Source organism: Phyllostomus discolor, chromosome 4, assembly GCF_004126475.2.
Source record: "Phyllostomus discolor isolate MPI-MPIP mPhyDis1 chromosome 4, mPhyDis1.pri.v3, whole genome shotgun sequence".
Taxonomy (NCBI): Eukaryota; Metazoa; Chordata; class Mammalia; order Chiroptera; family Phyllostomidae; genus Phyllostomus; species Phyllostomus discolor.
In genome coordinates, this window is record NC_040906.2 from 29064436 (window position 1) to 29082127 (window position 17692).

Below are 17692 nucleotides of genomic sequence, written 5' to 3' on the forward strand. Positions count from 1 at the left end.
CTCACAAATCCTGCCGCACAGATTGCCATCTCCCTCTCCAGCGTCAAGCCCATCCCAGCTAATGAAATTTTAAAGAGATAAATGAGAAGCAGCTTCATGTAGAGAAGAGAACGTGTGAACTTCAGAGTTGGAAAACTTAGATGTATTTGATTCCTGGTCAATCACATGCCTCTCTGGCCTCAGCTGGTTCATTTGTAAACAGTGTCCCTTAATGCTGGTGACACCAGGGTTAGAGAGGGCTGACATCTGTTCACAAATGAGAATGTCACTTCCTTCAGGAACACGGTTGGAGACTCGATATCATGCGCCACATATTTTATCTTTTAAGTATTCTTTTTTTTCTTGGAGCACCTATTTTCCTAAGGGACAGATAAAGTGCTGTTGTGATAATTCCCTTCAATTATCTTGTGTTGAAACAAGTAGTCAAAAATTCTTAATCCAAATGACAATCACAGAGTAAGAAAAACAAACAAACCTCAAATTAGTGAGCTAAGAGAATCAAACCTTAAAAGTCCCTTTAAACCTTCCTGTGTCATTCTTATACTTGTTAACAGGGTATGATGCAGGTATCAAGTTAAAAATTCAAGTAAAAGACAGACTGAATAAATTATCACATTGAATTAAACAATGAAAGAAGATGGCAGGGAAAGCACAAGAATTAAATCCTTACACAGAAACATACTGTGGCACCAGTGGAGGAGCGCCCCTAAACACTGGTACTTCCAGGATGTTCACACCATGGACTCTCTGTGCTAACTAAACATGCTCCCTCTTCTTCCCCCCAAAACAAACTCACCCTTCGAGTGTTTGCCACATTTTATTCCTAAGAATCACCCTGAGCACTGTTAAAACTGGTCAAGATAGCAGATTTCTGGGGTACCCTGGATCCTCTAACTCCAGAATCCCAAGAATGGGGCACAGGACTCTCGGGGCGGGGGGGGGGGGGGTTCATACATATCTTACAGTGAGAGAAACCGGGACCCACTGGCTCTGATAAATGCACGCCTGCCAGCGTGTTAGCTCAATAACAGGCAACCTTTTCTAGAGGGGAACAGCAAAAACACATTAACCTAATAATAATTATTGCTCATAGTTCGGGGTCTCTTAGTGTTAGCCAGGCACACATTATTATCTCTTATAATCTTCACAATGGATCTTTGAGATCAGTGTTATTTTATCCATACACAGGCCTAGTGAAGGTGAGACCCTCTACCAGCAAAGAGATGACAACTCACTTCATTGCAGTGGCCTGCGACCAAAGCCACAGTACCTCTGAGATGTGCCTGTGTGTGTGCCAGAAGGAAGTCTGGAGAAAATGGAGAGAGGAGAAGGGGAGGGAGCAAAGGAAGGAGAGAGGAAGGGAGGGAGGGAGAAATCAGAGAAAGGATTAAACAGAAAGAAACAGGGGCTTCTGAAGTCATTTTTTTAAAAAAGCCATTATTTCCTCAACCAGCTTTGTCGCTTAGTGGCTGGTGTAGGACTGTGGCCACGTTCCCTAATCAGTCTGCACCCCGATTCCCCACTTGCAATGTGGATGTGAACAGAAAAAGAGAAAACATTTATATAACAACTATGGCCACAACTGCTTCCCTTTCACCACTTTTTCCCAGGTAGTTTTATCTTCAGTAATTTGATCAACCACTTTAAATGCTTCATCACCATTTCCACATTCTAATTTCCTTTCAGAGCAAGTGGTCACTAATGGCAACTGCCACGGCCAAGGCCTCCCACGGTGCCTCCCAGCTGTGCCACACACACACACACACACACACACACACTGAGGGAGATGCATTTGGGCTTGAGGTGCCTGTTCCTGAGGAGCAACATTAAAGGAGACGTGCTTAGAAGGCTTTCAGGGTGGGTTCCCTTGTCATTTTTTTTTTCAGGTAGTTTTACCTTCAACAATTTGATCAACCACTTTAAATGCTTCATCCACATTTCCACATTCCAGTTTCCTTTCTGGCTCGAAGAAGGAGTTGCGTTGGATAGCTTCCTAGAAAGAGAACAGAATAGTGAGGCCACCTGGGCAGCAGAGACAAGCAGTGGCATCGTCTGAGTCTGGGCAGCACCTGTCCTCCGGCTCTGGAGCCCCAAGCATGTCCAGCACGCCTGCAGAGCTGCCCTACGGACCAGGCTTCAGAGAGACTGCCCACAGAGCAAATGCAAAAGTCCTCATTTAGTCCAAAGGAAGAGAGCATGCTCAGAAAAAAACCTGGCACCTACCTGGTCCCAGAATGGAACTAATATCTTCCAGGCAGATTTTTCTCTTCAGGGTACAACCCATTTTATGCAGCCAAGGCCAGCGGCTCTGGACCCAGTTGGAGTTGTGTCCATTTTTTCCATTTACTGGCTGTTGACTGTGGGTCTATTACTTCCTCCTCTGAGCCTCATCAGTCAAAATGGAGGTGTGGTTGTGCACAGCGCTCCAAGCAGGGTGGAGAGGATACAATGAAGTGGGGCACGTAAAGAGCTTACATGGCGTATAATCAGTGCTCGGTCAGTGCTAGCTGCAGACATTCTGATCACAAGGATCACGGCAGCCCTGCCTGCCAGCCCCGTGCTCCTCCTTTGGGGAGATGAGCGCAGCATTTGCACAGGGCAGTAGAGCACCTGGGACCTTCAGCTCTGACAGAAAGATTCCCCTACAAGTGCAGCATGGGTACCACAAACCCACTTATACACAGGGTCTTACTGGCTTCCCCTGGGTGCCCAGGGAAGGGCTATTGTTGTGGGGACCCATAGCCTGGGATGCAGCTGTAGTAATCTAGGGTGTCTTTCTCACAAATCCTTAGGAATTTATCTTGCTGTCATCCCTGTGTCAGCTGGACAGTGTGACATGCCATTTCCTGCCATGGATGATTGATTGCCCACCCACGGAATTCCAACCTGCTGGCACTTGGGGATTCTCCTAACTCTGGGTCCCTACAGCCACACCAGTATGCATCCATCAACATAGCTGAGAGGGTGGCCTATTGTGATCCTGCCATTTCCTCCACTGGAAAGGGGTTGATTTGTTTTTACCACTGTGGGCCCAGGTTCTCTGATAGCGTTTGTTGACTGCTTCTTTATCACTGATCACTGACCAGCTGTGTGACCTTGGGCAAACTTGTGGTTTAGTTTCCTCATCAAAATGGAGATAATAACAGTTTTAATCTCATAGGATTGTTGTGAGCCTTTAGTGAGTTCATGTAGGAAACCTGCTTAGGACTACATGACTACGTAGTAAGCTCTATGTGCAAATTAGCTATTGTTGTTGGCCATGATGGCTGATGAGACATTCTGGTCAAAAGCATATGTTTTTCTCACCGTGATCACTAGCCTGACCCTTTCAGCCAAGAGTTTTTCAGTTCAAACTATTAAAAACTCTAAAAAGCATAAGCTAGGTTAAAACTTAGAGATTAGTGGCAGAAATACATTTGTTTTTATCCTATTTTGATTGATAACACTTTTCCACTGGAATCAATGTATGCGATTTTGTTATTAATCTAAGACTCGGATATTCCAGGTTGGAAACAGAAGTTTTAAAAATCCTATTTTTAAAAGTTTAAACTTCCTTTTACGTCACTGCTGCTTGCTCTTCAAGTAACTTTGAGTCAATTTCTTGAATATGTTCCTGCTAGGAAAGTGATAAAAAGAACTTTAGTGTGTAGGGAGCTGGGCATATTTCCCTGTTACAGATGACTTGGATTAAATCCACTCCAATCTAGTAGATTGACCCTGGAGAGCTTAACCTCTGACAAAAACAGGAGGCAGCTCTGCTCCACAGTGTCGAAGTGCAGGAGTGGATGCTGGAATGCCTGCCTGGCAGACAACGGAAGGCCTGCTGATTAGAGCTGGGGAGGACAGAAGGAAGGTAGTATCTATTTGTTAATTTGGAATTTTATTTGGCTGGAAGGTGGAGGGAAGACAGTAAGCCACTGGTATTGGGCCAAGGATTACAAGCAAAATTTTTGACGAAGCATCGTGTAAACAATTTCTCATGAAGAAGTAATTCTCACTCTAGAACCAAATGCTGGGGAAGGAATATATTAAAGCAAGGAAGGAGAGCAGGCAGCCTGTGAGCGAAGGGGCCTGAGAAGGAAACCACGGGCTTGAATTTGAAAGTGGCCAGGGAGCTTTAGAAGGCCCAGTCACTCTTTGACTTCATTTAAACTTCTATGTTTTTGTTTTCTTGACATGATTTTCTTGTAATTTTAAAACCTGGAGGACGTTGTGGGGAAACAAACCCTGAGCTCGTAGGCATAAATCAGGGTGGTAGGAAACACACTCAAGGCCGAATTTTGCTGGAGACACTAATCTTGGCCAAGGCATTTCTTTGTGTTCTGCCTCAGGGCATGGTAGCCCCTAGGACACAGCTTATCCCATACGCTGGGAAGACAGTCTCGTATTCCCGGAGTCCACAGGGTCTGCGTGCGCTGAATCCAATCTGCTCCTGCTGCTTCCCCAACTTCCATGCTTTTATTGCTTAGTGAATTATAAGAACCAATGAATGTATGCAGAACACTGTATCATTACATGGAGATAAATCTTAAAACCTTTTTAAATTTCAAGCTCCCTTCTAAAAAGCAGGATAGAAAGTGCAATTCTCCAATTTGTTTAAGTTGCCAAAATATCTGTAGGCATCACAGGATCCATTTCTCATACTAATTGAAGATGTACATGAACGGATCTAAAAATAGTGTCCCCAATGTTTGCTTCCTAGAGCATCTTGTTGGCTCTGACTGTGTGCCCGGGGCGAAGGTGAATGCAATAAGTCCTCACTGAACACTGACAGGTTCTTGGGACTGTGACAAAATGACGTATAGCTAAACCAAATTGACCATAGGTTAAGTGACGATGGAAACAAGAGTTACATTTCTAAGGCATCTCCTCAACATTATCACAAAACAATGTTGAATGAAACAGTGGTTTCCAAGGACCTGCTGCACAGAGTCACAGGGTGTGTGTCCTCTCCGGGACGCTGTTGGTTGCCCACCCAGCATTCCTCTCACCCGTCCTCTTCCCGACAGCACTCCACTTTCTGTTTAGGGCTCCACCACTCCCCCGGGCAGCCCAGGCACCCCAAAGAACTCTGACCCCCTGGGAGTAACAGCAGCTCCTACATCCCTCTAGAGAGTCACTAACTCAGAGGTGGATATGGGACTGAGTGTCCCAATGAGGCTGGATTTTGGGACTCATGGAATGTTGGGACAATGGTGCTCTCTTTTGCTCCTGGGATATGAGCCGGAAGCTCCTGGCTGTCATCCCTCGACCACAGCAGACAAAGCCTGTACTGTGGGCAGCAGCAGGGAGAAGAGGTGGAAGATCAGCTTTCTTGCTGATACTGATATACAGGGCCCGGCACAAAGAATGCCCTTTTTTTTATCATAAAATCTTTTATTGCAAAATCATAAGCATGTGATGCTGTAACATAAAAATATCATACTCAAGCACACCATATGACATTTTAGGTGAAGTGTTCAAATTAAAACTATAAATTATTACACTCATATTGTTACCCTACTAACCACACTCAAGCAGGAGGTACTTCTGCCAGACCCTATAGTTTGGGGCCAGTAAGGCCCATGGTTTGGAAGCCACTTTGAGTCATGTTTTCTTTCCTATTACTGAAGCCAAAAGCATTTTTACTGATGTACCACTGAAATCTGCTCTTCTGGGCCCCACCCTTGAACCCATTACCTCAATGGTTAGGATCACGGGCTCCAAATCTTGGTAGACAATCTTCACTAGCTTCGCAGCTCTCCTTGCCTGAATCTCAGACTCCGCAATCACGGCACAGACAAGCTGACCCACGCAAAATACCTACAACACAGAAAAGACGTTTGTTTTCAAGAAGCACGGACACCTGGTCCTCGCCTCCCGTTCACTTTTCTCCTTCCTCCCAGCACAGAGCTAGGCGCGCAGTAAATGACCCCTTCACACGTGTCCTAACCGCAGTGCAGTGGCTACCAAAGGCTCTGGTAGGATGGTGCATGTGTCAGAGTTGGCCTGCTGCCCCCAGGCACATTTTTTTTGCTGCATCATTGGCAGTGGTAGCTGAAGAGGCCAAGAGTGGCTCTGCCTCCTGGACAGCAGACTCGGGCTCCATCCAGGCCCAGCCTACAGAGCTGCTCAAAGGTCAGCTGGCCTATGACAGCCAGTCCTCGGCTTGGCCTGTGCCCGCCATACCACGATCAGGGCCATTCTGAGAGGTGGTTTTTGCCTTCACAGACAGGGAGGACCAGGTTACCGCCTGCTCAGCTAGGGAGGAAGGAGAGAGAGAGAGTGATAATGCAACACTGCTGGAGAGCAAGTCTCTGCCTCGACTGTGGTCGAACACAGGCTTTTTAGGAAGAGACATGAGACAGGACCAGCCAAGGCGCACCAAGCACAGAATGTTCATCATTTCACCTGCAGGTGGGGAGGGGGAAGCTGCCTGAGGAGCTGACATAGGGACCAGGGTACCAAGTTGGTGGAAAACAACACAAAATCAAGGCTGCAGAAAGGTGGAATACTCAGGACTGGAAGAATCACCATGGCCGTCTTGTTCTCTCTCTTACCTTACACCATGGCCATGACTACAAACGTTAAATCCAGAACACACACACACACACACACACACACACACAGTGTATTTATTGGGTACAGGAGGGTGGGGGCTGTGAGGAGAAAAATGAAACAAGAATAGCAAAATGTTGGTAACTGTTGAATCTCTACTTTTGTGTGTGTTTGAAATGTCTACAGTGGAAAGAATTTAAAAGGGCATGACGTGCTTCAGGCTAATGTTTGAAAAAGAACAAGGCTGACAAGGGCAATCACTTACAACGGCCCTGTTCTCTGCTCTGCGTGGATGCCTGGCTTTGCCTCTGTGACCTGGCACACGGACATGACCCATGCCCCCAGAGGCTCGTACTCAGCACACCCACACCTCAAAGAGCAGGCACTGTCATGCAGGCTGGAATGGTTTTCCTTGTTTAGTTAACATTTATGCAAAGGCCACGATTCTCACTGTCTTCCACCACGGCCACACTATGATGTCGTGGAGGAGTTCCAACCTTGACTTGAGACTCTCAGTCATCGAACTGTCATATTTATCAACGAAGTCTGCCAGCAAGAGCCAGAGGAGGGAGAGGCTGTTTCAAATGATGAAGCTCTTTTGGGTGAACACTAAACTGAGACACTTGAGTTCTGCACAAAACCTGCTGCAATGCCTTTGCTGTGTTTTCTGATAACTAAGGATGCAGTAGCCAAACCAAAGTTTTAATCATTTGAAACTTTCAAATAGCAACAATGCTAGCATTGTTCATTTACTCATTTACTCTGCTACATGGGAAGCAATGTGTGGAAAATACAGGCGAATCAGGCGTGGGACCTCATTGGAGGACTTTTACCAGGTAGGGGAAATATATAAGGCATAGATATAAATAAATAAGCTTGCTACAAGGTAGAAAGTTCATTAAAGGCCCACTTTGCCTTCTCCTCTAGACTTTAAGCTCTGTGAGGGTAAGGACCACACAGGTCTTGTTCAGCTACAGCAAGCAGTCACAGTAGGTGCTCACTTAAAAAGTGCCTGTTGATGTTGAGCTTGAACTTTAAGGAGGAGTCAATTTGCTACGTGAATGAGCAAAGGAAGGCTGGATTCAACTGCGGTCTTGCAGCTTCCAGACCTGAGGCTGTGTGTATTCGTTGTCTTCTGCTGATGAAACAGTTTGCAGTTTCCCAGAACAGGCAAGAGATCAGCCCCAGCCCCCCACCTCTGCCGGAGCTCATGCTGAAGAAGCCAGGCTCAGTGCTGCACGTTAGCACCCAGGATGGGTCTGTTTTCCTGCCCTACCCACAAAAATGACAATTAAGGGACCAAGACAGAGCTGAATCCTAGTAAATGGGAGTGGGGATAACTGAGAGCCACCCCAGGATGCAGAGAGTGAGGGAAAAACCTGCAAAGAGTGGCTGGCGATTGATCCTGAAAAGTTTCCTGCCCACGAGGGCACAGAGCGTACGGACATGGTGACAGAACATGGCCATATGTCAGACTAATAATCAATCACTATGAGGCATGTGAATACCAACTGTTCTGGGGTCTTCCAGGAACTCCTCGTCTCTTTCTTTTAAATATATAACTAACATAGTCATAACTGTACATACACATATTTTTATCAGAGATTTCATGTATAATTAATCTAGTAACATGACCAATACATTTGCTTACAGAAGTTACTGATTATTGCGGATCTCTGAGCCTTAGCATAAAAATTATTAACTGTAATGCTTAGGTGTCCTATAAATATTTGATGAGTGTGTTCCTGGCTTGTGCTTTTGTCAAAGTGTGGATTCTGGGAAGATGTATATACCCCTGTTTTTTTTTCATATTTGTGCATTTCTGAGGGCAGGAGTCACATTGGTTTAACTTACTTTGCACAGTGTTATGTCCACGCACAAGGACATACATAAGTAATCCAATGTAAAAAAAAAATGCCTGTTAAATAGGTGGCAATATGAGTGGGTGAGTAAAGGTGAGTTCAGAGAGGGAGAAATAACTCCCAGACTAAAGGATAAGGAAAGGCTGCATGAGGAAGACACCACTTGAAGTTGGACTTGGACTTGGAGCCCACTGACTGGGGCAAAGGCAAGAGATTCTCAGAAGAGAGATTAGCAAATAAAAATGACCCCTGTTCTCTCTGCATGTGTTCTTTCATACTTGTTGGCAGCATACTATCTTACTACTAGAAAAAGATAAACACCCAAGTACCTTTTATATAACTGGTCAACTTTTTTTTGCTTATGTGGAAAATGAATATATTTGAATTCATTCACCGTTAGAATAAAGTGTCTTATAATAAGCATTCAAAAAATAATGGAATCCTTTGTGACGTGCCAAACGCGATGCTTTCTTTAAGAAAATCTGCTGGTGCCATTATAGTGGAAGTTATTATTAAAACAGAAAGGAAAAATGCAGTACCTCCTCTGACCCCAGAAGTTTCTCAGGTTTGGTCAAGAAGCAGAAGGAGTTCACGCCTTCAAGATGTTCCTCCGTCACAATGTCCACCACGCCTGGCAGGCTGAGCGCTTCCGACAGATCGATAGACCTGGATGGGGCATGCAGAGCAGGGCCCTCAGAGCAGCCCGCAGCCCCGAGAGTGGGGGGACTGGCCCAGTTGGAGAGTAAGAATGGAGGGAGGTGAGATAAGCTCTCTACCAGACAACTGGGGAAAGGCTCCTGAGACAATGAAGTTAATAGATAGAGGGACAAACTGTATTAAATTCTACATTTCGACCCCATTTCACCTCCAATCTGCATTGAATGTCACCGACAAATAGCTCACCCTGCTCATTCCATTACTTTCCACAAATGTGACTTAGAGGAAAAGGCAATCATTGATGTCTATCAGGTAAGAACTTTATCACTTACACAATCTTAGCGTGAGCTCTTGAACTTGTTACAAAAGCCAAGAACAGTTCTCTATCCACAGTGGGCATGTCGTCACAGTAGATGGCTTCGCCCGTGGCATGCTTAATACCAGACAGGTGCATGATGGGATGGCCAATTGGGTCTTGAGGAAGCTGCTTTGGGTCTACATTCTGTTTAATTAATAACCAACATATCGTTTTTATAATCATAAACATCTCCTATAAGCTGGTAGCTATGTAATTTATACCTAGACCAGAACACTTCTGAAAATGAAAAGTATCACTATTAACAGGACCATAAGTTTATTTCAATAATTCAACAGGGAAACTTGGAAGGATGTATAGCCACAATGTTGCTCTCCCTCCCCCTTTACCTTCTTGAATATAGACCACACATACTACTATCTAATACTATCTGTATAAGAAAATGAATATAAATCTCCCTTCCTGGTACTGTAAAATTATGTCACTTAATGCTAATGCTTATATATTTCCTTAATTGTCACTATCAAATTACGTTACTGCTTGTATCTAAGCATGGTGCATATATTTTGCAGGAGAGCACAATGACATCATGACTGTGTTTATGGAAAATGGTGAGGCCGTATCTTCAATCAGAAGAGAACTTTTCTTCCTATTTTGAGTGAAAAAGCCTAAGAAATAATGGATAAAACTCATGACTCAGTCACTTCTGATGAAAGAATGAAGCCAAAGGAAGATGCATGTTTGGTGATGAGTGACTAATGCTACTCTTTCTTACAGACCTGTGGTGGCGGCAAGCGTCTTGCTACTGGTTCCATAAGTACCTTAAATATGTTTCATTAACCAAAGAAGAAATGTCTCCCCCTGTATTTCAGCTTTCCTAGTCGGTTGGTTATTGGGGGGAGAAAGTTGGAGCTATAAACAAAGAAGGAGTTAAGAGACATGACACAGGACAAGCTTGGAGACTGAGGTGAAGGCCGGGCTGGCTAAGGAGGCTGGTGATGGGAGCACAGGAGGTGGAAATTCCGGGAAAATTGCCAACCAAGTGACCACTCCTTAGAGGGAGAGGGCGGCTCTGGGTCTAGAGCTCTGCCTGAGGAGCTGTTGCTATGCTGTGCTGGGCAGGCCCAGCCACAGCTGGCTGCGCCAGCATTGTGTTTGGAACTAGGGCTGAGGTCCAACCCCCAAAGGCTTTCTCTGGCAGACTTGGGGGTAAAGGGAATACAGTAGGTGGATCAGGGTGAGGCCTGGAATGCGCTCTGGAAGGTCTCCCCTTCTCATCCCATCTATTGTCCCACACTGAAGTGTAGGACACTTGAGCCCTGGTGAGGCAGGGACTCTTTCTCTGAGATGAGCCTCACAGCACTGGCCACGTCATAGGGCAGGAGGGGAGAGAGCACACATCACCAACAGAACACGCGCTGCCTAAACCGTCACCAGGGAAAAAGGCACCATGGAAGCTGACCTATTTCCAATGCAGTATCATTTAAGGCATCTAAGGGGAAAAGGTAAATACTTTTGTATTTGATTACTAGACTGTGCAGGTTGAAAAACATATGCAGTACATATTGATGGTAAATAAGACATTTGAGTCCATCTAAAGTGGCATTTCAATCATAGCTGACTTTCCAGAGTCAAAGGCATCCAACAAAAAGCTCTCTGAGGCTCTGGAAGTGAAGAGAAGACCCTAGCTGTCCAGGACCCCACTGATGTTTTTTGTTTTCTTCTCCTTTCTGAACATCTGGATTTAATGGAACAAATACCATGAATGGAAGAGTACCATCATGCCTATGATGGGAACTTTGTGTAACGATAACTGTGGAAAACATGCTTCTCCAGTGCCCTCTTGCCGCTCTCGGGCCTCCAGAGGAGGGCTCCTTGCTCATAGCCCACCTGCCTGAGGGAGGCAGAAATAAACCTGCGGCTTGAGATGGATCAGCAGGAGGGAAGAGGAGAGTGGCATGTGTAATATGAAAACATGTTCAGCATTCTTATTGGTTATTTGGAAAATGGGGAGAAAAAAACCTATTGCTTTCATAATACAAATGACAAAGATAAAACACCAGTCATGTTTTGGCTGACAATTATACATGAAAAGTAGAGTCGTTTTCAAAATTCATTTGGCAAAAGACACACGTAGGATGCTCTGAATTTATCCCTATTTCATATAAAATTTACTGTTTTATAGTAAGATATGTACTCACTGATAAGCATTTATTGTTTTAATATCTGTGTTTGTTTCATTTAAATGTAAACTTTAATTTTGTAGTGACTATAATACAATGCACAAAAAATAATATTGGCTAAGGTTTTGGTTTTGGTTGTTGTTGTGGTCATCCTGACTTTAAAAGATAGAAAGCAAAAGCTTATCAAGAAAAATAATTTAGGCCTTGGCCCAAGCACCATTGAATAAAGGTAGGCCTGGGGCCATGTAGGTGGATAGAGGAAAGAAGGGAAAATTTTTCACACTGGGACTGAGGCATGACGAGGGCTTTGAAGCAGCCCAGCACACACCAGCCCCACCGACACAGCTCGCGGCGCTTCCTTCTGACCCAGTGCTCTCAGCAGGCCTTCTCCCGCTCTCCTTCAGGGAGCTGAGATGGTGATCAAAAGAACAAAACTGTGTGAGTGCTCCATTAGTTACGGTTTTCATGTTCCGGAGAGTGGGGATCGACTCCCTCCGTAAGGCAGGCTCCAAGTGCTACACCATGAGGCTGTGCTGGGCTGTGAACTTGAACAACATTCGTGTGAAAGATCACCCACACCTTTTTTTTCAATTCTAGAAGATTTTTCCTTTCTGAAGAGCAAAATTCCAGGCAGTTCATAAGCTTAGACACTAAGGAAACACATCTGTAGGTATCTGTAGAGACCCTGGGACTTTCCTGTGATATAATGCACTTTACTGTAAATAATAAAACACATAGCATTGAAAAAAAAAAGCCCTTGAGTGTTGCAGGTTCAATTCCCAGTCAGGGCACATGCCTGGGTTGCAGGCCATGACCCCCAGCAACTGCACATTGATGTTTCTCTCTCTCTCTTTCTCCCTCCCTTCTCTCTCTAAAAATAAATAAATAAAATCTTTAAAAAAAAAAAAAAAAAGAAAGAAAAAGCCCTTGAAACCTTGTTGTGTGCGGCCTGCCAAAAGACTGAAGAACTATCCCAAAGTGTATCTTTGCCCTAGTCTATAATCAAATACAAACTTGATGATCTCAGCGGAAGGCATCACACTGTATTTCTGGTGTCGGCTATGATGAATCTCCTGGTGAAAGAGGTTGTACTTGATACTTGCTGCTGCTTGTTCTGTGGCTAGAGAAGTGCGGGAGGAGGAATGCCGTCCCCTCAAACTGCCGATCTCTTGAAGCTCGTCAGACTGCTTCCGAAGCAGATGAACTGACGTGGGGAGAAAACGCTCATTGTGAGTGCTGATGCTGCCCTGGGGACGTGGGTATTTGTGTGTGTGAAAAGCCACAGGAAAAACAGAAACAGACCTCAGCCGTGTGGGAGATACACTGCTTCCAAACCTCGTCTTGCAATCCAGAACAGCAAGGTCCCTTTTCAGGTTATCAGCTACATGAAGATTATCACTTTTCTTTGAATGATTTGAATGCCCATTCATTTATTGTGATTCTTTTCTAAAGTTTACTCCATTGCCGGGGTTAGGCATTTATAAGCCAAAGATTGCAGCTGCCTTATTTGCAGAACACCAGGGAAGATGGCAGCTGTTTTTAACAGTCAAAATAACCATTTTCAGTGGAGTTTGGTGTGTTTGAATTTTTGAACGTATTAAACCTGAAACCCGAAGGGTATAGGCCGACTTCAATGTCCATTGCAATGTACCATAAGCTTTTGTAATGAAGTCCAACCACATATTCAACGTTCTTGACTTAACAAAACCCTCCAGGTAAACTTTGTTAAAAATAATTTCAAGGGAAACCACATTGAATCTTATCCACTTCACCAACAGGATGACTTCAGGTAATACTTTTATGATGTGGCAGAAAATTCTATTTGAAAGTTATGAGAATTCTGTTCTCTCTGATAGTTAGCTTTTGTTGGGAGAGCTGGAAATAGCTCTTAGAACCATGTTTGATCCAACTCTAAAGTGCAACTCACAGAAAAACCACTAGGTGAATGAGGATCGGGGAACAAAGTATAGTCATATTCAAACAAAATAAATTAGCAGCTCTTTGAAAAAAGCATTACTTCATTTCATCACCTTCCAGGGCTTGTTTTCTCTGCTCCTCGGAAAAGCAAAGCAAAGCAGCCCCGTGGCCCTGACACAGAATGAATGGGACTGCGGCTGCTCTCCGACTTCCTGGTGGCCGAGGGCAGAAGCCGGTGGCAAGCCAGCCAGCTCCCTCGCACCCACGGCGTGAGGCCACAGAACCAAATATACAACCTTCAAGATCAAAACAGACTTTTAAAAAAATTACCATCGGTAGCTAGGTTTTCAGTCACAATGATTCCTGGATTTTGAAATTTTAGACTGTGAGTTCACCAGAAAGGGACCTCAGGCTTATAAAGCTTGACCATCTGAGGCGTCAGTGGGGATGGCTGAGTGAAGGGGTCACGGCCTGGCTCCTTGAATTAAAAAATGCCACTGACCTGGTAGTTAACTGCACTCCAGCGATGTCTAGAATAAAGGTCTTCTAAAGCACTCTCATACTTGTCTTCCAGGCTAGGATAGTGAACGGGGTCCTAAAAAGTAGAAACATTACAGATATTTAAAATGTGCCCAAGCGGTCTTGGAAGGGAAGCTAGCGTGGTTCTTAACCAGCAGCCCTATCCTGGAACTAACATTTATTAAGGACTGGCCCGCTTCAGAACGCCGGAGGTGCAGCAGCTCCCCAAGGTCCGGGGCACGTGCTCTGGGAGGTCCACACACTAGGAAGAGACATCTCTGCTTCTTACGGTTCTCTCACATGTAAGTCCTAAATGATTTGAGGACTCAGAAACTGATAAAACAGGAAGATAGAAGCTAAGTAAATAAAATGAAAGGGGATAGGATGCTTAAGCCAGGAAAAAGTCAGAGCCAAAGCACCCCATTGTGCATGCGCACAAAACTGCCGGGCACCCCCAGGCCACCTGGAGAGAAAGGAAAACGCAGAGACTGCCTCCCAGCCACAGCGTCTGGGGTCCCAGGAAGAACGCTTCTTAGAGCTAGGGGAAATAGGTCGGTTAGGTCTCTATCCAAGGATTTAAACATTATGCCTCATGGTTATTTTATACGTTAAGAATTTTAAATAAAAAGTTAAAGCCAGCAAAATCTTTACTGAATTGAGGAAACTGAATTGAAAGTATGAGATTACAAGCCAAGAGTCTTTAAATTACATCACTTAGTTCACCCAGCGGATTATATGAGTTTGCTGTTCATTGGAGCAGTCTACAATTGGCTTTATTTTTTCTCTTGTGATTACCTGGTGGTGATAATATGTCTCTTTCATGTGATTTCAAGCTTTTGTTCTCAAAAATTTGATAGGACTGTTTTGGTTCTTAGCTGCTCCCATGTATAATGAGAAGAAACCCACAGAAGCAATGATAAGAGAGAGCTTTGTTCCTCTTATTTAAAGTGATCATACCACTAATCTCTATACCACATTAAGAACGTTCCTGGCCTTTACTCAGTTGGTGGTAGCATGGGATTAATGAGGCTAATATGGTACAAGTTCCCTTTGGGTCCAGCAGATTTATTCAGAGAAATTTTTTTTCTTGTGTCCTCCCAAGCCAACAATCGTGTAACTAAGATTGTCAAAAGGGAGACCAGGCAAGAGAATGCCTGGGTAACTACTTGATTACCACTACTGCCGAGTCTCTAGGCAGCCTTCACCATGTTCCTCTAAAGCCCTAGGCACCATATGAAGCCCTTTCCCTATGATGGCCCATTTTACAAAAACGTTGTGGAGTGGCCACCATCATCATCATCTTATAGGTGAGAGAAACAAAGCTGAACCAGAGCAGAAAGCCAAATGCACAGAGGTTGCCCTCAACAAGTGGAAGAAGTACTTTATTGAGGGAAAATAGATTCAAATCATTAACGAGTTTTCTGCACACCACCTGGACAAACAATGGATCAGAAACAAAATACCTGAGTCATGCTCTGTGCTCTACTTGCGACCCCTGCCCAAGCTGCCAAGCCACCCACAGACAGCCCCAAGTGTTCCCAGCAAGCCTGAGTGTTTCTGATTTGGGCTGTCTTTGCTGTTCTGCTGCTGTTTAGCGGGGAGTTGCTGCCTCCACTTTGGGTATCACCATGGCCCCTAATCCAGGAAAAGCTAATACACGGTCAGTTCCACTTACCATCCTCTTTAAAATCTGTGACACTTCCAGGTAGAACTTGAAGAGGAAGCTGACGATAAGAGTCCTCTTGAACTCCACCTTCCCACCTGGAGCTGAACCTGGTAGGAAGACTTCCTCCAGAACCAGCCTGCAAGCTGCGTCCAGCATCTCTTCATTCCAGGGCCTGTGAGGGTTCAACAAGAAGACTCCTTGCCTGACAGGACTCATTACCTCGCAGGCTCATCGAGTGTTGAAGACAAATAGCTACAACCTAATGCATGAAATAAGAGTACATGCATCCATGTTGGCAACCCACGTGCAAAGCACAGTCTACCCCTCTCAGGTCCCTAGCCCAGGCCTCCCTCTTCCTCATCTGTAAAAGGGAAATAGTAGTAGAACTCACCTTGTGCAATGGTCATGAGAAAGAAATGACAAACTGTGTCACGTCCTTAGCCCAAGGAGCAAACAACCCTATGTCACTAGAATGTTTACTGCAAGACAGGTTTTTGTTCTAAGCTCCTTAAATGTATTCATTTATTTAATCTTCTCAACTGTCTTCTTGGTGGAGATGATTGTCCCTTTTGACAGATGAGGAAACTGAGCTATCATAAGGTTAACTAAGGACTGAGATCACATAATCAGTAGGGGCTGAGCTGAGATTTTGACCCAAGCATTTTGGCTCAATTGAGCTTGTGTTTTTAACTATTACTCTCTACTCCTTAGGAAATGGCAACTGATACCTAGTAAGTATTCAAGAAATATTGGTTGTTAGGATTACCTACAGATATTAAACATAGGGTAAGCAAGTGCATTTAACTATTTATGATAAAGCAAACTCCCCCAATCTGTTTTTCATTATGGTAAATTATTCTCTCAACAAATAATGTAAATGTACTCATCTTGCTTACTGTATCTATGTGCTACTGAGGTATACCCCTCCCTTTCTCTCTCATGTACAGACTACACGATTCCCACTTCAGAATTCAGTAAAATCAAGACGTGCAAATAATTATAAAATCTTACTGGGATTCCATACCATTAAATAAAAAGGTACGAAGCATTTTTCCTCTTGTAATTGCACATCATCAAAAAAAAGCTGTTCTGTCACTTGGAGTCTAAGGACGTGATGCCATACCTTCCAATGAGCTTCTGGCAGGAGTTCTTTGCACAGATGGTGGTGGGACCAACACCTCCATACGAGATGGATAACTCTCTAACGGTGCCACTCCCCTCTCCAAAAAAGACTCTCATTCCTGAATTGACGATTGCGAGTGCATTCTGTTGCCTCTGGGCTTGCCGGAAGGCTGACACAAATTCCCACTGCAAGCGGAAGGAACCGACACATGCAGAAACACCCTGCGTTTCCAGGAAGGGCACGTGTGTTCTAGGTAGGGTACATATGCTACCTCACAGATCCTTGCCACACTCTGTTGAGGGCTGAAGGGTGTCCTCTCAAAGTTCATGCCTTTAAGCCCTAACTCCCAGTAGCTGAGAATGTGACTACATTTGGAGACAGGCTCTTTAAAGAGACAATTCAGTTAAAATGCAGTAATTAGGGTAAACACTAGCCCTAACATGGTAGTGTCCACATGAGAAAAGACAACTTAGACACATATATAAACTGAGGAAAGATTATGTGAAAACACAGGGAGAAGAAGGTCATCTACAAGCCAAGGAGAGAGGCCTCAGAAGGAACCAACTCTGTTGACACCTGGATAGCTGATTTCCAGCCTCCAGAACTGTGCGAAAATGACTGCTGTGTAGGCCACCCATTCTGTGGCACTTTGTTACGGCAGCTCCAGCAGACTAACACCCCCTCCAGGGCAGGCTTGATTATTCCCTTTTTATAGATGAGGAACCTAAGGCTTGGAGTGAGTCAGTAATTAGTCCAGGGTCACAGAAGATCTTGAAACCTGGATTCAATCTTGAGTTTAACTCCACTTTTTCCCCCACTATGTTCTTTTGCAAATATATTTTTTGTGGCTTCTTTCAAACCCCACGATTTAGGTAGAAATACATTTCCATGGAATTTTTTTGCTTATATATT

The 17692-nt window shown here is 44.4% G+C and overlaps 1 protein-coding gene across 2 annotated transcripts in view; it reads right to left on the reverse strand.

Annotated features, from left to right (window-relative positions):
- LOC114495389 (aldehyde oxidase) overlaps nucleotides 1–17692 on the reverse strand; it is a 71262-nt gene that overhangs the window by 30246 nt on the left and 23324 nt on the right. For both annotated transcript variants that reach the window (XM_028510655.2, XM_036023115.1), the window contains exons 14-20: nucleotides 16781–16965; nucleotides 15667–15829; nucleotides 13975–14067; nucleotides 9389–9558; nucleotides 8939–9065; nucleotides 5680–5802; nucleotides 1897–1993 (exon numbers count right to left, since the gene is read on the reverse strand). In XM_028510655.2, the coding sequence (XP_028366456.1) occupies nucleotides 1897–1993; nucleotides 5680–5802; nucleotides 8939–9065; nucleotides 9389–9558; nucleotides 13975–14067; nucleotides 15667–15829; nucleotides 16781–16965 (958 nt within the window). The remainder of the gene's footprint in view (nucleotides 1–1896; nucleotides 1994–5679; nucleotides 5803–8938; nucleotides 9066–9388; nucleotides 9559–13974; nucleotides 14068–15666; nucleotides 15830–16780; nucleotides 16966–17692) is intronic.